Genomic DNA, 23,579 nt, shown 5'->3' on the forward strand with positions numbered 1-23,579 from the left:
CTCCATGATAGCTGATTTTATTGACAAGGTCATATTCTGCAGACGCACTGAAACACTGTTATTCTCACATTGGGATAATTGAATATTCAATTTCACAATATTGAAAGGATTTTGATTACGCCAGCAATGACAATATTGAATTGTTTACTGAAAAAAAGGGAAATCTTTTCCAGTGGCTACGTAGTTTTCATGGAAAAAAATGAACACATATAATTATACAGATAAATTTTGTTCATATCTAATATTATCTAGCCTCATATAATTTCTAGGTATAAGTAATTAGGTATATCCATTTGGTCTCACGTTGTTAAAAAAAAAGAGCGATCGTATAGAGGAAAATCAAGCAAATCTTCCGCATTTATAATCATTGTCAACTAAAACATGAATCAAATAAAGCAATTATAACCATCCAAACTACCTCCTCGAAAACAATTTGAAACCCGAGCTTATTCAAACGCCGAAATTTCACAGCACGAAACGTTTAACATTTGTTGGACAAATTGTTTCTACCAGTCGGTACTGCAGCAATAAACTCGATACTCTTGGAAAAAATATGTGGCTAAAACGGTTCGTTCGACAAAGCTGGCCCAGCGAGGCAATTACGATAATACACATATGTATACCTAGGCGTGTACATAAAGTAGAGAAGAAGGAAGAAAAAAAATTGTTGGCGCGAAAGGCGAGGGTTGTGAAACGGTGCGGAATGAAATATGTAGTCAAATCAAAATGGGGTCTGGAGCGGACTCTATTTTCAAGTAGCTCCTCAATTTTAACCCCCCCGAGAATGACATGAACAGCCCCGAAAATAAGTCGGGTAAAAATATTTTCGGTGGTTGGTTATCGATTATCGTCTAGAGAACGGTCAATTCTTGGGTAATATTCGAGGATGAAAAAGTGACCGGAAAACGGTTAAGAATCGTGTGGCAAAGAAGGGAATAGAGATGTTGAGAAGCGAGGGTAAAGGTATACTCCTTGAGGAGGAATACACACACACACGCACAATACACACGTACGGGCGACGCGACGGGGAGACGGATATTGGTATTAAATCCCCAGGACTCCCCGAGGGCAACCCTTTATTGAAACGGTCCTAGCCGCACCGGCATGGCATCGTACCATCTTCCCTCTAAGCCAAACGGTCGCAAGTCCAACCGTATATATGGATATTACGCTATTACATGATTTCATGATGCCACCATTGATCGAAATCCTCGATCTATGATCAAGCCATATGGATGCGATTGAGTAACATCGTTACCCTTCCTTATCCAAACAATGTGAAGTGTCGTTAGAAGACAATTATACACTGAGAGAAATTTTTAGTTCCGGTTGACGCTCAGTCCTTAACTATTTTCTTTTTTTTACCACTATCGAAAAATATAGTTCTAGGTGGAAACGAAAATTAGTTTTATAGCTGTTACCGGAAATTCTGGTATCCGTCACTATTCTTCCTCATTACGATCATTGTTGCTATATTTTCTTGTAACTGTTGCGAAAATTTTTAGTGCTTGTCCAACGATGAATTGACGTTAAAGCCTTATTTGACTAAAAATGTAGAGTAAACCGAAAAAACTGATTTTGCACTGAAATTACCAAAACAAGATCGACAATAGCGAAAAATGGTTACGTTTACCTCGTTTTTCGTAATTCCAATAATATTCAAACAGTTTCTTTGACAACAACAGTTTTACTGAATTTTTTTAGTTACTGTAACAAATGAAATTTTTCTCAGTGTAGGTTTGTCGAGAATCCTCTGCCATACGCAGAGAAGAAAAAGAACATAGCTTACTCAAAACTCGAGGAAAAAAGGAACACATTAAGGTTTTCCATTGGAAAAAATAATAAATAAATAAACAAATACCCCTCGCAACAATATTTGTAATGCAAAAATGGTTTCGATTTTTTTTAAATTCGCTTTGATGGGGTTACCGATATTGCGAAAATTGAATAGAAATAAATGTTGACCGGTATTCGACGTAAGAATAAAAATTTCAAACAATTAGTGTTCCCGGAAATTAACTAATTTTCTTTTCATTACTTAATCGTTTAATTTTGCCTGAAAAAAACTTTGCAAAACGTGTCCCGTTAAGTTTTGTCAATTGATAAAATGCTGATTCTTTCGAAAATACTGTCATTCTTGAATACGTACGCAGTCTGCCAAATTCCACGTTTTTAGAGACCGTCGCCGTTCTAGCTTTACGACAAATGCAACTTTTACTTGCCACCACAGCTGTATGAAGCTCTGGGAAACTTTCATCGGCTTATTCTTCAAAAGTTGAGAAGATTTTTCTCAGACAGCCGACGGATGCAATAAAAGAAATTTTTCTTAGACAGACAATTCGCAATGAGATAAAATATTTCGTTTTTTGTACACGACAATGTTGGACATGAAAAAATTAAGACTGAATTTTATTTTCTACACTCTTTGAAATTAAAAATAAATCACGATTATTGTACAACAGATAAAAACTGCAACGTTAAGCGGAACTCCTGCGACGTGTGCATTCAAAGAAAAGGGTCACAGGACTTTTAATGGCCAGTCATCTGCGCATACAGGACAATAGGTACGGTTTTCACGATTTTCGATAAATACAACGTCATTACGAAAGATGCTAAACGGAAGTGAAATGCATTAAATCCATGCAGAACCCTTTCAGCGGCGAGCATCGTCCGCAATATTCACCCGCAACGGTGATTCGGACTAACAATCAGAGCAAGAGCTTCGCAGGTTTGAGAGCTGTGACATTTTCGTCTCGGATTTCTTGTCGGCAAAATTGAAGATCAGAAAGGAAGAAAGGAAAGAAAGAAAGAAAGAAATAAGAAAGAAAGTAGTAATGCTTCTGGGCTTTTAAACTGTGTTTTACGGACGGAATAATAAAAGACTGTGATCTTTTCTCTTTAGTCCCCAACGATTCTCATTCCGATGCAAGGACTGTTCAAATTTACTTTGACAAATGAGACGTGCTCGGAAACGGGCCACTCGATTAAAGCTCTCGAAAGAGAGCAGAAAGTTAATTGTAGAAGATTTAAAATGAGAGCGGCGTCTTATCCGGACATCAAAGTCGAACGCAGAAGAGCAAAGATCGGATTTGGGGTGCCTCGGCTTTCCGATCCCGGGCCTCTAAGTCGCGTGATCCTCGAGCTTTATTATCGAGCGATAAGTCGAGGTGACGTTCCAATAGTAATGCAATTATTCGACGATGCAGTTTAGTACTGCAGTGTTTGATAGCGAAAACGCGATAGCGGTAATGCGATCAGCGAGTCGTGGGTTAATACCCGTCAGACCGTGTACTGGAAGATTATTGATGATAGTTGGAATGGCAACGCGGTCTGTGTACAGCTACAAATTGAATGTAAACTAATCGATCAATGCAGCCGTCCTGGCCGTTGATATTGTTATTGTCATGGATTCGCGCTCACTGGCGCCTGTTAAATTACCCGATTATAAACGAACCACGATTCAACAAAGTCTCGAAAATTTTCACCACGTACAAGGACCGTAAGGACGCGAAGCTTCGCGCATGTGGTAAGGGTCGAACCCTCGAAAAATAGGTTGGTACTCGAAATAACTCACGTCTGTCGATGAAATGAAAACTGCCGGTAAAGCCAGTCGCATTGGTCGAAGCCCCTTCTGTGTGCAACTCGAGAATAAGCACTGGTCCAGAGCTGTAGAGTTTCGCCGGGATGTCCCCCAAGCCTCCGCATAAAAGACCGGACCAGGGTGTGTACTCGGAGACCCCTTTGCTCTCCAAGTGTAGAAACACCTTGATAAAATCCCCACTCGAACAGCTGAAACAAACCAGAACGTATCACACATTCTGTGGACTCTTGTAGTTTACAGAGGTTGTTATCCTTCGAGGACCCCTTTTACACGTTGCACATGGGAAAAAAGATGCTTTGTAGATCACGTAGAAGGTTGAATCTGACAGACGCCGTCTGCTCATTGATACTTTTCAACTAATCCGCAAGGCAGAAGGCGGAGTGAAGTTGTTAATCCGATTGTTTCTCTCTTTATTTGGTTTGGTTCTCGTCTGTTTTCTTCTATTTTTACACGAGTCAGACGTAATAAAGTTTCAATTATGTTATCTCGATTCCCGTTTGCTTCGAGCTTTATTTTTTACTTTCATCACTCGGCGTACCCCGGATTCTTCGAGTGGATAGAGTGTGTGCCTGATGGTTATTTGCCTTCATTGCGTGTTTTCGCGAAAATTTGAATGCAATGCCAATCGCCATTGCCGAATTTCTGGTGGACCGAAAACGTTTCAATCTCGTAAAATGTATTTAAGCATCGATTTCCACGTTCTTTTTTTTTTCTTTTCCCTGCTTCTCTCATCCCTTCAACAAGGACTGTATAATAATGGAATCGACCATCCCTCACTCGCACGCGATGCTTCTGCGTCAGTTTCCACGCATATTTCAATCAATCAATATCTAATATTTCACTTGCACAACGGTTCGGTAATTCCAGGCACGACAGAATGTTTAAAGCTACAGAATTGACGGTTTATTTACTCCTCTACAAATGGGAATAGAATCCAATTATTAGACAAAATCACTCGAAATTTATACTGAATCATGCGCGATGAAAAATGTGACATTTTTTAATTAAATAACGAAGTTTTGAAGTAATACAGCAAAACGAACGGTACACGTTGTACAACCAAAATCACTATGCCGACATACATGGATCTGTTACACACGTAATTTTTAATACCTAGCAAAGTGCTAACCATGTATCGCGAGTATGAAAAAAGTATGAAATCTATCTAAATTACTTTTGCACCGAAGATGACGAACGATATCTGCAGAGAAAAAAGGCCCAAGTTCTCATTACGCTTGAAGTACAAATTAAGAAATCGTGCCAACCGCTTACTTCTTCTGTATTTATGATGGGATTTAAAATATCCGTAATTCCTATGGGGTGAAAAACGGCGGAATAATTTAATACGTCGGTATAGTTTCTCGCTCACAATTAGTATAGAGATAAAGCTAACTTCTCTTTCAGCCCCTCGTATCTAACAACACCCTGTGTAAGCTTGGCCTAATCCACGCCACGAGATAATGCTCGAGTACAGCTATGTGGGCGTAGAACATATACTTATCTCCCCGTATAGCTGTGTACAGGGCTATTCTGCAATCGTGTGCGTAATGCTGAGCGCGTAAATACGACATCAGAATGTTAATCTGGTCTCGGCTTAGCCATTGTTTGTAATTGGTGCACATATACACGGGCGAAGAGGAGCTGATTCATCCCATTTCCTTTACCCAATTTGCATTTTCGAATTTCAAGTGTTTCCGATTACCGTTCGGCGGAATCCGAGCTCGAGAAAAACCCGCCCCCTTTTCTTCTTCGAGATACACTGAAAGAAATCTACACCGGCCTCTCGATTTAAACTGATTCTCTTTCATAATCCAGTTTCATTTCACTTAGTCGTGCACCTGACTTTTCGAGCGTTTTTCAAAAGCCAGGATCACAGAGGTGACTCTCATAATTGTCACACTAATGCTAAACTAGGCGAAACTTCAAAAACTATATCTGAGATATCTTTAATTGGATTGGATTGTAATTTAGAAAAAAAAAACACAGCATTATAGTTTAATTAAGATACGTTATAAAAACATTTCCACAAGGTACAAAAGTCCTTCAAAAAAACTCTTTCATTATCAACTTGAGTAGGATCAAGTCCTCATACCATGCTTTTGACGTTTGATCCGCATCTGAGTGTACCGAAACCTTTCACCGTGTCAAACTTTCGCGAAAATTGAATCCCGACTAACGTATAGAGCCACGTTTTTTAAACCTTCAGAATATCGTACACAACAATTCGTGTTGTACGTAATTCGGGATCGAATTTACGCCAATAAAAACATAACGCCAAGGAGAATTTCTGCCAAAAGATTGTTAAAAAGTGAGGAAAAAAAAAGAGAGAAAAAAAAAAAACTGGTCATAACTTAGTTATCAGACGATTTAGATAAACGCGAACTTAGCCAAATCTTGATATTTACATTTGATGAACCTTCCCCTATTTTGAACCGCGAATATTATCAAAATGCACGCCGTTAGACGCTTCTGACGCCGGCTATAATCTCTGGACATGAGGATAGTTGGGATTTCCGAACCCGTGACCCCGGGGTCAGCCTCATCTATCTCTCCGACAGGCCAATTGTCTCCGACTCCTTGCCATCCTGGTCCGCCACGCCTTGCCCAGAGGAGCTCTATACTTCACTTCGCAGCGGGCATACCGAAACAGATCGGCTAATTATACGGTTAATTTCAATGTAGAAACGTGCTGATTAGGACTCGTTTCCCGGCTAAAACGCGATGATTTCAAGGACGGAATTTCGAGATGAGTGACAATGAATTCGTTGCAGAACACAGCGAGTTTTCACGTGGGAAAATTATTTTCCAATATGATAATGGTACGATGAAAAACGTTTACTTGATCAAACGTGCAAGTATTTCGTAATCGGTTCTTTCCGGTGACTTAGAAATCCTGTTTTCAATTTTGTTGTAGTTAATTCATTGCGTCGCGATTCGATCAGCTTCGGGAATTGTCTAATTAACGAAAACTACCAAATTCACTTTCAATCCGTATCAAGAACGTCTGTAAAAAAGACTTGCGCCTCGACTTGTATGTATTTGGTTCGCCGATTGATCGAAATTCAGGTTGCACTGTACTCTCTCAACTGCGCAACTACGCACCGGAATCACGAACGAACCGTAAACACCAAACGACGGACATACTCTCGACCCTACTTCGCATATCAGACTGTATCTGATCGAAGAAAATCCTGAACACTTCTCAGGAACAACTCCTCTCACTTTCAAATTCACTTGTAACATTTTTCAAGAAGATTGAATATGAAATAAAAGAGAGCAATCAGAAAAATACACAAAAAGGATTCAAGATAGCGCCAAAAACAGATTATTAATTTATTTATGTTACGATCGACGAGTCGTACAATAAAGTTTATACTTAATAGAGTATAAAATGAATCCTCTGTACTCGTCGCAAGCCAAAAATTTTGGTTTGATAGGCTAGAGTTGAATGCGAAAAGACAGCACAAGGAGTATAAGATGAAAATGAATTTAATTAAAAACAACTCCTAAAATAGAACAAAGAGGAATGAAAGATATAATATCGGACATTGATGATTAAAATTTGCATGAGAGCGTAGAGCGGATAGAAGACGTTGTATGTTGAAGGGAGATTTAATGTAAATAGTTTACTACGTGTGTTATTTAATTTGATCACGCGATTTTTTGTTTTTTAATTCTAAGCGTCGTTGTGAATTTCTTATCGGTTTATTACCTGATCAGAAGTTAGTTCTCTGCACACACTTCACGGAATTTCGTTTAAACATATTTGAAACCGACTTCTCTCTCCTCCGAGTGTCGCAGGCCTACTGTCTCATTAACCCTTTCGCGGCGAACAGCGCCATATGGCGCTCAGCTATAGATGCTCATTCTCAGCGAACAGCGCCGTTCGGCGCTCAGGCAAATTTACCCGCGGCGGACGAACAGCGCCAGATGGCGCCCATCCGAAGCCGCTCTTTTTGTACGAAGGCGCTGTTCATTTGTTATCAATAACTGCCATTAATGCGTTGTTTTTGACGTGCTAGCAGCATACGCTTCTTGTGCAAAGGTTTTTTTTACATAGTCAAATGTAATTATCCACAAATTTTGCCCTAATCATGGACAAATGGATGACAAATGTGAGCTACGATGATATGGAACTTGGGGATGATATGGAGTTTTCATCGGATTCTGACCTGTCTGAAATGTTTGGAGAAGCTGGATACAAAGGTAGAATTCCAAATGAATGTAATAAAAAGCGCCGCCTACTGTCAAGTAGTTCGGAATCTGATTCTGAAAACATTGAGGAATTACCAGACATCGATCCGCGGCAATTTCTTTGGAGCGCACAAAATTTGGCTGCAAAAGTTTTCGATTTTGATGAAAACCTACCAGGAATTAAAGCAAATATTGACGATAAATCGTCAATATTAGAAATCTTTCAGCTTTTCATTTCGGAAAATATGGTTGAACATATTGTAAGAGAAAGCAATGCTTATTATACCACGAAAACTATAAGCAGTAAGCACTCACGATTGTTGGCATGGAAAAATACAACAGTTACCGAAATGTATAGATTCTTTGCTCTGTCGATGTTAATGTCAAGAGTAAAAAAAGTATCAATAGAAGAATATTGGTCAACCGACGAGTTATTACGAACGGAAAGTTTTCCAAGAATAATGACAAAAGACAGGTATAAATCTCTATTACAAATGCTACATTTTCATGATAACAATGAAACAACAAATCAAGACGTGCTAATAAAAATTCGGAGCATCATCGACAAACTGCGAAATTCTTTTTCACGAGCATTTTACCCGTACAAGTATTTATGCATCGACGAAAGTTTGCTGCTTTTCAAAGGACGATGTTTCTTCAAGCAGTATATACCTTCGAAACGAAGCAGATTTGGCATCAAGTCGTTTGTTATTTGTGACTGTCATACTGGATATATTCAAGATTTTATTGTCTATTGTGGAGCGCGCACGGATATAACTAACAATAATTTAGCAGAAATTGGAAAATCAGGAAATATTGTCATGACGTTGATGGAACCGTATCTAAATAAGGGTCATGTTTTGGTTACCGATAACTGGTATTCAAGCCCGGCATTATTTTCTCTCTTACATCACAATAGGACACATGCATTTGGAACCGTGAAGAAAAATAGACGTGGAATGCCTAATATATCCAATAAATTATGCAAAGGCGAAGTTGCATTTAAATCTACGGATAAACTATTAGCACTAAAATGGATGGACAAAAGGGAAGTGCTAATGTTATCAAGTTATCATTCTGCTGAATTTATAGAAACAAAAAGAAATGATGTTAAAACGGGAAGACCAATTCTAAAACCAACTGTCGTAGTGGACTATAATCGCGTTATGGGAGCAGTCGATAAAACGGATATGATTTTGAATTCCATTAATACTATTCGTAAAACTCTAAAATGGTATAAGAAATTATTTTTCCACATGGTGGACCTTTCGATTTACAATACTTTCATACTTTACAAAATTACGTCCAAAAAGAATATAACATTTGCGAAATTTCATTTACGTCTCATTCGAGAAATTCTACTTAAATATTCAAATACAAATATATGTAACAATAAGTCTGGAGGCCAAACTGCGTCCAAAGATGATATGTTACGTTTGATTTCAACACATTTTCCATCCAAATATATCAATCCCACAGGAAAGCGGCGGAACGGTCGGCGGAAATGTGTGGTTTGCAGAAAACACAAAAAGCGTACCGAAACACAATTTGAATGTAAAGAATGTAAAGTTGGTTTATGTATTGAACCCTGCTTTAAATTGTACCACACAAAGGAACATTATTAAAAATTGTTTGTAAATTATATAAGATTATAAAGTTTAAATGGTATAAATAACCTTAGCCCATTAAATTGTTTTAAGTTATTAATATTATTGTTTGATCGGCGTGCCGGCCAGCCGCGTTAGAGAAATTCTCAGCACAATCAGCTCCACACACCGCGTTTGGAACGACTCGCGTATTTTGTCGGCGCGGTCAATCTGGCATCGGCTGCTTAGAGCGCAACTCTTACCAGAGCATTCCGCCGCGAAAGGGTTAATCCGCTCAAACCTTCAATCCTCAGTGTTTACTTTGAGTAGAATACATCGTCACACGCTTGACTACGGTCATGTTTTTCTTCACACCATTCACGACCGTTGCCACTAGTTTAAACGATTCTACCCCTGTCCTAAGATTGTCGTTAGAAAAGACTAAGTGAAAAATTGCCATGTAACACGATTCGTGATTGAACCTTTCTGGACCTCAATCTCCATATCTCATAGACGTTGATGGGGGACAAGATGGGAAAGAGCGAGAGTATGAAGGTTAAGTGGTTACCCGGAAAGCTGCGATGGAATAGCTGAGGCGACGGTGGCTCGAAGACGCCGAAAGAGAGTCAGCGAGGGCCCGAGGGTGTGAAATTATATCCTGCGAGGGTGGAGGGCGGGGAAGAAATGAGGGCTGCAACTCTGAACGAAGATTTATACCGGTTTTCTAGCCTGCACGGAGGCTCCTAGCAACGTTATAATTCTGACTCACTCCTTCCAGACCTTGACATGAGGTATTTTTTACCCTCGACCTTCGCCAAAAAGTTACGAACCTAACTGTGATACTTAGCACTGCCGTCGAATAAATTTCAAGTCACCGGATCTCATTTAAAAAGATACTTTCAGCGATTGAACGTTAAAAGACTGACCGTCGTTTCTCCGGAAAATGATCCATTGGTGCCTGTAGGTACCAAAACAGTTATCACCGACATTGGTTACCAAAAACTGGAGCAAATGGTTTTCAAGCTTAAAGCCCAGTGATTTAAAAGTCCGAAAAACTATCGCGCAAGAAATTCAAGTACGGGTAGCCGTAATTTGGTAACTAAATCGAGAAGCATTAAGGTTTTCAAAAACTTTAACTCGATGTGCGTTGAAAAGTGCAAGTGAAGCAAATGGGTTATCATAGAGGCTGCGGAGGATGATTAACGCAGCGAAGCGTGTAGAGATGCGAAAAAATTTGTCGCAAGAAGACTGGCACTTCGAGACTCGTTTTCGCGATAACGCGAGGACTGTGACTGGCGTTACGCCAGACGTCGTCGTCGAGACCCAAGGGACAACGGTGAAAAATCTTTTTCGAATATTACATTTGGAATTTATGCTCCCACGTGATTTCCACGCATATTTTTCGAACCAATCATATCAGGATTGAGAATTTCTCGTCATCAATTATGCACCAGCCCGGAGACCCTTACGGATTATTCTTTACCGAGTCCGTCGAGTGTACATCAGACGACGTTGAAACGGAAATGAAGAACTTCTGAAGCTTACTCAAGAATGAAAAGAGGTTTTCCATTTCACCCTTTTGTCCGCATCGGATTGTTCAAACAAGTACATCAGAGGTAAGAAAATTTTCATTACCTTGGATGAGAAGAAAAATAGAAAGAAAAATATCAGTCCTAATCCTGAGGAGGAATCGTGAATCGTGGAAAATCCTGCTGCGATAAGATTGAGAAAGGATGGCTGGCTTTTATCTTCCGCGGGTTTTTAAACCTTCGATTTTGTGTGTATAAGCTAGATCGCTATATCTCCCTGTGGTTTCACTCCACCTTTTTGCAGCTTGACCGTTATAAGGGATTTTTCTCCGAAGATTCTCTATCTGTATTTATGTGCCGAAGTTGGACACTCCACTGCGTGATTCTATCTTCATAAATTATACTCTAGAGAGCAACGGAGAGCTACCGAACCAAAAGTTTCAACTTTATGGTTGCATTTCGAACCTCCTAAATTGGTTTTGGCTTTTACGTTACGGCACATCCTTCACGCATCTGACGAGCACATCTCTGTGTTAACCCTTTCCAGCACAGTAGATCATCGATGATGTTACGCTTTTTTTCTGTTCGGTGTTTGCGTATTTTTCGAAATTATTAGAGGTGAACCCGTCATGTATTTTCGTATCCGAGCACATTCTCGATGAAAATCGAAGACCGAATGAATGAAAAAAAAGTCACTCATTCTGCACTTCGTCGTTGCGATGGGTGTTTCGATGCGTAGCTGAGGTTTTCGGACTCGTCGGACAAGCCCAGCTTTTATACCCGACACCATTGATTGACGGGCGGATAATCCGAGTTGAATATCGAAAAACGGATCAACGCGAATCTCGCGCATTGCACGACGGCTAATATTCGACGTGAATATCAGCGATTAACTATGCAGAGTTTTGATTAAGTGAAACGTATCGGGCCGTCATTCTCGGGTGAATCGAGTCAGCAGCGACGAGCATCGCGAGGCAGAGAACATTTGAAACAAATCGACTGTCTTGCTCGAGACGTAGGATCGTCGGGTAGAAGGGTTAGCAGAGTTTCGCGAAACGCTTACACGCGAGTAACTAGAGGATACTTTGAGTATCTGTATCGTCTGGAGTGTCGAGTGTCGAGGAAACTCCAGCTAGAATTCCAGAGTCGCAAATGGCTCGGTCGTTTCGGGGTAGCACAATCGAAGTTGCGATTGGACGGTAAGTGAGAAGTTGGGTGGGGGTCAAAATCCCGAAGGACCAAAAAGTCGACTGGTCGAAGACCCGGAATTTTCTAAATACGAATTTTAAAACAATTCCCACGACCACCGTATCGAAGTTGTAATTATCGCTGAATCACCCAGTTGATTAACTGTTTTCCCGAATGTTCGTTCAACCGAACGCTCTCTCATCCGAAAAAGTATTTTCGGAACAATCCGCATTCGGAATGACCAGAACACTGAATGTGAAGGTACAGAAAAATGATTGTTCCGAAATTAAAAATTGACAGCGGCTATCGCTTCGAACAGCCGCAAAACCGAAAAATTAGTCGTCGACGATCAAAGTTCGGAAGGAGCAAAATCACGATTCGCGAAATGCAGAAGGGCTAGAAAGTCAAAAGGCTGCAATACGGTTGTCATGGTTACGTAGACTTTGCTAAATGGCACCAGACACCGGCCATCGGATACGCGTGTCGTTGCAGAGAATATATGGGTTTATGACGTCATCCAGCCTTTCGGCATTTCGGCTGTCTTTAGCGGGATCTCAAATTAAAATGAATTTGAAGTGTGCAATGGATGTGCAAATGAAAATTATGCACAGTTAAGTCGGTTGTATACTCATAGCCAACCTTATTTACCTCCAGGCTCAGTTTACAAATTTAGTATTCCGTGTCGTACGTATCATTAATTATGTACATTAGTTTCTTAATGAAATTTTACAACGATGAGCCCTTTGAGAGTATCGCGGTGAAAGTTTCGGATATAGACTGGAGTTTCTCAACGCTTTGTTGCTCCGAAATGTCGTTTTTCCAATATAATTAGCATTGTACTTTGTAATATCCATACATTGTTTCTATTACATGCTTAGTGACAGGAATATTCTATTACATTCGGAGGCTGCTGTTGGATCAAGTTTGATCGAACCAGGCCTATGAATTAATTTCATATTTTCTCAAATACGCAGATATATTTCCTGTACTTGAGGTCTAGTGAAACCTTTACTCTTTGCTATTCCAACGGTTTTTACATAGCGCTGAGCTTATCGAATCCCCGCACTCTTGCCACTATCAATAAAATAACAACAACAGTGAAAACCAGCCTGTATTATTCATCAGGTACCATCGGACCACCTTTTGGATCCGGATTAATCTCCGGTCAGAGACTGTATGTGACGAGATCAAGCCTCATATTACCTCCTGGATAAAATGCCTCCAGCGATCGAGCTTTCCTCTCGACAATCGGGTGGGGACTGCGGTTAGCAACAATTCTATATTGCCGTCACGTGTGGGACAAGTAACAAGACTATGCAGGATTCGTTAATCCCCGATACGTGGTGGATAGATATTCGAAGGCCTCGCATGGTGTTCAAACAATCTGATTGGAATGGACATTTAAGTCCGCGTCTACGTCCATTACACGTAACCACGGGAATCTAGAACGTGTTTATTTTATTCTCACGTTGAAACACTCTTGTACCGTGCAGCAAGTGCATGGTTCAGGTTATTCGGTTTCACCCGAGTTCCGGTAGACTCGGAGAGAGCTTTTAGAGGTGATTCCATTAGAGTTTCGTGGTTTGTTTTGCCGGTATAAAGACGCGTCCGCTGCGCTCTGAGGTTCTCGAAAGAGGGAGGCCAGGTGAAACGTTGAATTCACCACGTGTCGAGGACGAATTGCCCGACGACACTATAGTCTAACGTAAGGAGGGCCGTGAAACTTCGGAGGAAATGTCGTAAAAAAAAAAAAAAACAAACAAGAAGTGAAACGAAACGAAACAAGAGAAATTCTGAACTCGAAAAGTTTTGTCAAAAGTTGATTGTCACTCGGGAAAGGATGTGGCTAATATTACCACCTCAATTCTGCAGGCATATTCCGGGGCCCGAGATTAGACGAGACGTCGTCGATTCTCGGTTCTCTTCACTGTCTCGAAAAAAAAAAATAAAAAATCGGAATAATCACGAGAGCTTGGGTTGTGAAGTTTCCGGGTTTCGTGTGATCGTGATTGAAAATCCATCAGCATCAAACGTCCCAGAAGCACCATTATATCGATCTCTACCAACTTGGCTGGGTGCTTCAAGGAACGTTTGAGAAATCGTCATGAATTCCGGTAGATCAAGGAAGGTCGTTGATTGGGACCAAATAATTCAGAGATCCTCTCCCATCGGCGAGATGAGAAGCGTCTGCCGGAGAGTGAGAATTAGGAGAGGTGAACGTCGTGTATGAGGGAAAAACCGTTGCTGACTCAGCACCGTTTCACAGCCGTGCCGTATGCAACGGATATGGAATCGTATTTTCCCCAAAGACCGGCTGACTAGAATCTACAGTGAGTATGAACTCCACGATACCTACGAAACGGTACGCCAACACCGATGTTGAAAAAACTATCATCGTCTGAATTTTTCAATCTTCTATAGAACCTTCAATTTCAAGATTCTGCAAACCAAATTCGGCAAGGTGATTTTCACCATCTACATCCCGATAGACTTGCCTCTGAGATGAGAGTAAGTTTACGTCAAGGTAAACAATTTCGTGGATATCCAATCAAGCGCCGAGGGAATATCAAAAGTCACCAAATGGTCCGATTTCTTCGCACCGAAGGAATTGAACTTGGCAGGTTCGTCATCTTTAAATTCAAAGAACAGTTTCTCCCGTGGGTAACTATAAGTAGAAGAGTTCGTTACACCGACGCTTGCGGTAGGATTACAATTTCCGAAGTATCGAATGGTGCTGGATCCTTCAAACCTTACGAGGCTTTACAGACGTAAACAACACGTTTCACCATGTAATGCACGCAGGCAGCGGTGTCGTACGGAGAGTATAATAATTGAATCAAGCAGTCGCTCTTCCTGCGTTCCTGAGATGAGACAGCAGCTCGCACCACTCATGTACTTTAAATTGAGTTCAAGATTAATTTATGCTTACATTCAATTTATGGGCTGATGTTCCAACGCCTCAACTTGAGTATCAATCACGCGACAGAAATTCCATTTAGTTCGGATGGTACCAAAATCCGCCGAGTGTTTTCACCTCTACTTGCGCGCATGACAACGTTTCGAAACACATCCATATTTTGTAGAAAAGTAAGGAAGAAAATAAAATCATGAGGATTTAGCGGAATATTCGCACTAAAGAAAATTTATAAAAAAAACGTATTATAATTGGATTGTTCGCAATGCCCAGAACCACATTAATATAACGTACCAGTTACACGGTGAAAAATAATTAAAGTAACGCTATTATCTCCCTTTGTTTTCCAAGAGACGGAATGAACAACTGTTTCACGTTACAAGGTATCGACTAACGCAATGGACAAAGGATCGCAAACGGGAAACTTGAGTCTGTGAAAAACGGTAAAAGCTTGGTGAAAATTAACAAATAAGTCAGTACGACGATTTTTTTTTCACCTCTTCACTTCATTTCCGAGACTTCGAGTGTCCAATTTTAACGTAACAACAACTGCGACGAGTGGAGGTAGAAATTCGTATTATTACATAGACCATAAACTGATGTTTATTTCCTGCCTAATGGCGTTGCCGTAACCACAATCACACTCGTTATCAGGTAGTCAGCGATGGATGCGTCGCGTCTCTGGCTAATTTGAGTACATGAATTCGGCAAGGTTCGGGGAGCCGTGGTGATGTCGAAAGGGGCGAGCTGGACTCTTAATCTTTATTTTATCCCCTAGGTTCGATCTGTTACTCGAAGGGTCGTACTTCGCTCGAATCTTCGACTACCTGCAATAAAGACTCGACATCCTTCTTCGCACCGTCACGCAAGGCCGGCAACGCGTTGGAAGAGAGTCGTGTTCGAGTGGAAGGGATCGCGAGTAGATCGGAGAGCGAAGGAACCCTCGTTCATTTCGCATTTTAGATGAATAAATGAATGAGCAACAATTTTCCGGGATCGTGTATCTCTCGGTTGCTTCCACGCCAGGCACCGTCATCGATACTTCATCCTCCCACTGTGCCGCAGTTTGACAAATGGTCTACCTCTGTGTCCAGGCGAGAAGCTCGAGCGAAACGTCTCAATATCGAGGCGATAAATCAATGCTGTATCCTGGCTCTGTAGATCGCAAAGGTATTCGACTTGCCGGCAAATTTTCTTCTTTACGAACATTAGGTAAACTTTTAACTCTCGCAGCCTCCCGCTATCTTTACGCAGAAAGAAATGACGCCTCGAACCGTGTTTCTCAAGGGTTGAACCCCGCGTTCTCGCAATTCTCAAGTATCGCCGTAACGTTTATCGCGCGAACGACGAATCGGTTCATCTCGGAATTACGACGCTGGATGGGCTGATGGGCACACCTACGTTACAGCTTTCAGTCGACTGTCGCGATCGCCTTCGTTATGGTCCAGCAATATGGCGAATAGTCCAGTTAAAATTATTATAACCGTGAAGCGGACAGTGCGTGAACCTTTACGGTGTGATGGGGGAATTTTTAACTTTCAAGTTTAGTACAAGGTCCGAGGAAACTGCCACGTCAACTCGGATTTCTTCAGTCAATCTCGATACCCTGATGTTACAAATTGCTGTACGCGAACTAACGGTTTATAATAAAACACTTCATGCGGACGGAAATGTTGACCGTCGCCGCGTCGTAAAGATATGAGGGAATGTACCGGAAACATTTACAAGTTGTACATTTTTCAGTTTTTTTCTACTCTCTGAATAATTCTGATTAATTGCTTACGCTGTTCGTCGATGGTAATGTTTCAAAAGTATTTTTTCACAAAGTTGTTCAAATTGTAAAATTCTTTCTATTTCGCTTGGATCGAATATCGAAATCGCCGGTATGCAGTGAATCTAATTCTTGGAATTTCTACGATTTCTCGAACGGTAAAAATCGACAAGTAGCAAACTCAAAGGCGTCGACCGTAACAAGAATACACCAATTTTATTGATCGTTTATCGAAGAAGAGGTTCAGCACCGCGAATGTCGTCACGGCTGAAATTGATTAGAAAATAATATCATAAAAAAACTGGAATTTTGTTCTTCAACACCTTTTCACGATGAGCAGTGGTATCCGCAACGAACAGAGTTTGGGGTAAAAACGACGACGACGAATCTCCAAAACAGCGGAGTTTGCGAATTTTATGGAAAAATAACAGGTAAAAGTAAAATCCAGCAAGTTACAAACAATCTCCAAGAGGCTTGGGCGGCGAGAAGAGTGGGCAAGTCGACAAAGGAAGCTCGATACACAAAGACGGGAGGCCGTGCGAGCTTAAAGTAGGGAGAAGAGCCACCTTAAAACATTGATCTTTACACGCGAAGCGAGCGGCATCCATTGGGGTAGCTTTACGTTCTCATAAAGCTCCATTGTTTAGCTCAGCTCGCATTCATAAATCTCTATTGTCATGCTGAATACAACCCGACGATGTTCCGAAACCGATGTAGGCTCCAGTTCAGCGCGCTGGTTGAATGGGTTGACTCTCGATATATGGATCCATGTGCAGCAATGACGAGCTCGCGACGCCGCAAACTCAGGATCAAAATTATCAACCTCTTCAACTTGGTTGATGGATATCCGCTTTACGATACTAGCGTCGTCATCTTTCCTGGCAAAAGTTGTACCGCGGTAGCAAATGCCGATTAGAGCGCGCGAAAAGCTGCCAAGAAATAGGTGCAAGCTTTGACGACGATTCTTACGAAGCCACTGTGGATAAAAATTCAAGTCGACTCAGGGTTTGATATTGTTAGGTTAAACCCTCGAGAGGATGACGTCGTTGTGGCAGATCGCCGCGTTCTAATTGGAAATTGAATTTGAACTTGACTTGAATTTCGAATGACTTCGCAGTTCGGCTTGCTTCTACTCAACTAACCCTTCATATGTTTTGATCCATGAAGTTGTAGTTTGTAAAAAAGTTTTTCAATCGAAGTGCTTTGGAGTCGTGGAAACTATTGCACTATTATTATTTCCACGTAACGCAAGGTCATCACTGGATTGTACAAACAAAAAAGCTATTTTTGATGTAAGGATTTCACGTAATATTATATCATATTGTGCATAACGTCGCACGTTTATACACCAATTAAGAAGGATTCTATGGAAGCAATTTCGAGAATTCATCATGAATTTCAGCAAGCAAACATTACACTTACAATTAGAACCTATTTTACTAGCTAATCTAGTGTCAGTGATACGATTTAGAATGTGTGGCAAAAATAATCCAAAGAGTTAAGTTTCAAACGTTCAAATAAAGAAGCTTCAAACCCGATTCCAACGTATTACTCGTGGCCTCAAGTTTTCCCGAGCAAAAAAGCTCCCTCGTTTTGGAGCTTCATTACATATTCCAAGATTTTATAACGAGCATCGTATTACTTTATGAAAATGATTGTAACAAAATATACTGAACATATTCGGTATTAGTAATAATGGTAATACTTTTAGAGGGTCAATTTCTCTGAAAGACCTCATAAAAGTTACGTGCAGAAGCTTCGTGTAATAGCGATAAGCTTCGGGCATCGCGCAGAGAGGGAGATCCTCTTTAAGGCGCGTCGTGTAGCAAATTAATTAAAGCTCCGTGCAGTGAATTAAAATTCGCTCCAAGGACTGGAAAAAAATTATCAATTACGCACGCCTCCCATGCTAAGCTCGAATTTACTAGCGTTCATAGATGTGCAATTTTCCACTTCTTATACCCAGGAGTTGTTTACGATAATATGTCTGCACACGAAGTATCAATCTACACTGGAAACAATGCATATTTACATTTTCAATTTAAAGGAATTTCTTTTTTTCTTTCGTTACGTAGTCCAAGCTATTAAGGTTACCTATATTATTTGTCGTCACTTTTGCTTTTCATATATCAAATATCGACTGACTCGCATTAGCATTTTTTTAATATTGTAGATAAAAACGGTGCGCAATGATGAAAATTTCGAAATAAAACTCAGGCGAATCGCGGCATTTTTCATCCAAGGCTGGAGATTTTATGGCAGGTAGTATAAGCCGTTGATATATTATATCGTAAGATCAACTGTGTGGAAACGCACCGTCGTCCGTCTGAGGGCATAAAATCTCTTACGGCAAATTTCGCTGGATGATCGTCTCTCGCTGCCAATTTCTTCGCTAAAAGACGAGAGCATGGTTGAAACCCCGATTTTCACACCTCCGCAGTCACCTCATGAGGTTGGAGGTGACAAAATACTCCGACAACTTTTTCACTTTCACTTCTTTATCAGATCTCGCGATTATACCTACACGGATATTCGCGTTTGAAAATTGCAGCAATTATAATCGTCAGTGGTGAAGATCTGCAAATTCTAATCAGTCAAATCTTTGGTTAGTATCCAGAATTTGAAATTTAATGATCAAAGATATTAAGAGAATAGAAGTCACGAATTAGAAGAGCAATTTCGAGCCGGAGGTTCATCCGACTCAATGCGACGAAACTAATTAGTAGCGGAATTTCGTCTGAATACAAATTAGAAACGTACAATTCTGAATGTAATTCCATCTGGTCACGCATGAGAATAGCGGTCATCAGTCACAAAAGTACTCCAGTTTGCCTGATTGAAATGCGTACGAGTAGATTGTTTATAATTTATCTCTGTTACTCTGGGGGAACAAAAAACGTTTACTCGAACACGATGTACATTTGTTTGATTAGGAGTCATGAAAACAAATAGAAACTCATAGGGTTCCGAATATACGTCATACGTATGTATGGTGTTGAAAGGATCGCACGTAATTATTTATCGGTCACCGATGGCAACACAGCGACTACGATAACTGCGCTGCACGTGGGTATGAAATTTGATCGAAAACGGCAAATTGCGAAAGCACGTTCGAAGGTTTTTCACTGCCAGGTGTGAAATTTGACACATGTGTTTTTTTTCTCAAAGTGAGTTTACGCGTGACAACGATGCTTGCACGTTGAGCCAGGGGGTACAGCTGTCACGAGTAAACAACCGGCGAAACAAAGTATGAGCCCAGAAAAACAAGCTGACATTAATGAAATTTGTTAGGGAGTGGTGCAGGATAGAGAGAGAGAGAGAGGGGAGAGAGGAGTGGCGGAATAAAACGTACTGAAAGTTTTTATCACCAATTTGTTCCGCAAGTTCTCCTCGAGAACTTTATCAATCGCTTCGATTGAGTAAATGCTTGTCAAATGTCTGAGCATCTTACGAATGAACGAAGCGTGTCAATTGCTGAAAAATTCACCTACTTGAGTTTCTACAAAAATTCTCACCGAGTTCTGTGATTGTTCAAGTGCAGAAAAGAAGGAGAATCGATTCAAGCATTTCTACAAGCTTCGATTGAGATGTGGACGAAACGTTTCTTACTCTATCCCAGCAATTTCATCTCAAGTTTGTGTAACTTTGAACGTACGAAGTGGATGAACAGGCAGTTGGATTTTTATTTTATTCCAGTCAACTTCACATGGTTTTAGCTTTCATTTTTCTTATACTATTTTGCTATTTCATAAAAGGAGTTTTGTTGCCGCTAATTATAAGACTTAGAATACGCATGCGAGAACTTTTCGAGAGCGAGAAAATATTGTTCAAGGGAATGAGGAACGGAGATCTTTAAAGCCTGATAATCCTTTCTGAAACACAATGAAGTACGATCTCGTTTGTACTCGTCAACAATTCCTTCCAAACTAAAATCAGGAACTATTAAACGTGAATTTTAGCCATCTACTCTAAAATCCTTTGCAGAACACGTTAGAACGATGAACCGGACGAACACGTGTCAAAAATTTGTTCGATTCAGACGAATAGCGGCAGCCTAAGCTTTCCTCCCGTGTATGAATCACAACCAAACCTGCAGATTTACAGAGTGAATTCAGTTTCGGAGCAGCAAATTGAGCTTGAGAAATACCTAGCAGAGCTTGCAGACTTCAGCTTTCCGCATCTGTCAGAATCCGGCTCCGCGCCGTTCTCCGTGTGGGCTAAACAAATCAGAAACTCGCGCTAAACTCAGATGCAGAGAATACGTCCATGCATGCAGCTAATTAGCTCGCTCGGCTAATTGTTCGGGGATGATTTGTCGGCGGAAGGATCTTTCAGCTGGTCGAGCGTAAGCTTTGCACGATCGTAACGAGACTTGACCGTAAATCCGTTCATCGCTCTTCCGCGTGTGTAAATTTTTGAAAATTGTTCGTCTGTTTTTTCCGTGCCCTAAAAGTTGGGAAGATAAATTTGAGAAATCTCGGGTGTTTCAGCCGCAGCGAGACGGGGATGCTTTTCCGGTATGAAAATAGTAAAATATTCATACCTATACGCGTGTAGCGAAGGGAAGTTCTATTTTTGTACAGAGTGATATCGCGGCCGGAGCGAAATGGTAGGAGAAAATGTTTTATTGCGGGAAGAGATATTTCGTTTAGAAAGGTTTATTTCTTACATCCCGAAGTATCCGTCAGCCGACGCGACGCAAAGACACGCGTCGAGTGCGTGCGCGTCACTCGTGGACTTGTTTTTTTTTTGTTTTTTTTTCTCAAAAACACCTTTTCCAAAACCCTCGGCCCTCACGAATTTCCCCGCAGTTCGAAGAACCGCCTATCAGCGTGTAATCACACTTGGCCCTGACACTCGGCTACACCAATATCATCACATACTCCGGAGAGATGGAGCCAATATTTCATTTCGTACTCCACCGGCTCATCCCACCGGTCCGCGATATACACGCAGCTGTCTCTCGGGGCTTTATTGCTTTTATTTGAAACACAGCACGCATATAATGTCAATGTATTATCTTCGTATGCGTTTCCTCTCGAAATCTACGTCTTCGTGTTACGCCCTTAGGATCGTCTTAAACGTTCGAAATTTACCGGAAAGAGGTAATGATCGGTGAACACTGTTCAACGAGATTAACAACGTAATCACAATGTTTGATATTTTTTAAAAACGATTTTTGGGGATTTTGAAAAGTCCGCAGGAAATCAATATTCTTTAATAAACCGCGAAATTTCGTTTGACCCCGAAAGTTTTATCGATCGTACCACGCGCGTAGTCGACAAAATCTTTCTCAACGATCTGATGGTCAAGATTGAGAAATTAAAGAGAAACCTTCTAATGGAAATCCAACAATTATTGACGCTGTGCGAAGCGTAAGAATTTGAGTCTTCACCAGTCATGGTCTGAATTTCTACGAGGTCAGTTCCAAGCTTTCTTGTTTACTATTGCTTATATTCACAGAATGTAAAATGAATTTTGTTTTTGTTTTTGTCGCAGATGTTTAAATAAATATATGTTTTAAGGAGGGCTCACGCCAAGGGCCGAAACGTTGACAAGAATTGATGCTTCTTTCTGATCAGACCAACATTTCCAAGATTTCTTTCTACATATAAACTTTAGAATCGAATTGATTTCTACATTCAAGAGAAACGTAGATGGTACGTCGTATTTACACGACGCTCTCACGATTCAAACGACAAAATAATTTAACTGTAGATTCAGTTTTCGATAAATACATTTTTCGCGTCATATCAACAAATTGATAATATTGTGCTCGATCTGACAGTTAAACAGAGTCGGTCGAATGACCAGAGTCAATATCCAGAAAGCAGGTGGTTTTTTAATTATATTTAAAGGTTCACTGAAAGCGGACGCGTTTTTCACGACCCAGTTTCAACTCGTGATGAGATTGAAGCGGTATTCGTTAAAGTATAAAATGAAATCAACCGAACTCCGAATATCTACAGCAGCTTCAATACAACTACGGTAGATGCAGTTAGGTAGCGTAATGCTGTTCGTTTGCGAAAAGGGGTGTGATGTCGGTTGGGTGGGGGTCAAAATCCTAAAAGATCAAGAAGTCGACTGGTCGAAAACCCGAAATTTTCGAGATAAAAATTCTAAAACAACGAATGACCAGCGTACCGAAGCTGGGAATTTTGCTACATCACCCAGTTGAATAACTGTTTTCCCGAATGTTCATTTAACCGAACGCCTGCTTATCCGAAAAAGTATTTTCAGGACAGTCGGCATTCCGGATGACCAAAGCATAAAATGTGGAGATACGGAAAAATGAACGTTCCGAAATTAAAAATCGAGAGCGGCTAATACTTCCAAGAGCCGCAAAACTGAAAAAAATAGTTGTTGAAAATCAAGGTTCAGAGGGAGCAACATCACGATTTGCAAAATGCAGAAGGGCCAGAAAGCCAAATGGCCGCAATACGGTTGTCATGGTTACGTGGGCTTGTGCTAAATGGCACCAGACACCGGCCATCGGATACGCGTGTCGTTCCAGAGAATATATGGGCTTATGACGTCATCCAACCTTCCGGCATTTTGGCCATTTTGTCTTCAGCGGGTTTCGAGATTTCGACCTTTCGAGTCTTTGGTCAGTCGTTATTGATGAATTCGGGTTCGTAGATTTTTGAAAAAGGCTTGAGTCTGACATTTGGAAAAGTCGACTTTTTGACTGTTCGGTATTTTCGCAATTGAATATTTTGCCTTTCGTAAGCTTGCTCATTGTCAAGAAAAAAAAAGAAATGTCAGTATAAGTTTATTTCTACATTTTTACTTTTCC

General features: G+C 40.7%; 2 protein-coding genes across 2 annotated transcripts in view; one reads left to right on the plus strand and one right to left on the minus strand.

The window, feature by feature from the left end:
- The window catches only part of LOC124298502 (suppressor of lurcher protein 1), a 370,352-nt gene that overhangs the window by 202,851 nt on the left and 143,922 nt on the right, over window positions 1-23,579 (minus strand). Inside the window, exon 4 of the mRNA XM_046750604.1 lies at window positions 3,575-3,789. Coding sequence (XP_046606560.1) covers window positions 3,575-3,789 — 215 coding nt within the window. The remainder of the gene's footprint in view (window positions 1-3,574; window positions 3,790-23,579) is intronic.
- LOC124298507 (piggyBac transposable element-derived protein 4-like) lies at window positions 7,380-9,439 on the plus strand. The gene has a single exon (XM_046750618.1). The coding sequence runs from the start codon at window positions 7,696-7,698 to the stop codon at window positions 9,418-9,420; it is 1,725 nt and encodes a 574-aa protein (XP_046606574.1). The 5' UTR covers window positions 7,380-7,695; the 3' UTR covers window positions 9,421-9,439.

Source organism: Neodiprion virginianus, chromosome 1 (assembly GCF_021901495.1).
Source record: "Neodiprion virginianus isolate iyNeoVirg1 chromosome 1, iyNeoVirg1.1, whole genome shotgun sequence".
In the NCBI taxonomy this organism is placed as follows: domain Eukaryota; kingdom Metazoa; phylum Arthropoda; class Insecta; order Hymenoptera; family Diprionidae; genus Neodiprion; species Neodiprion virginianus.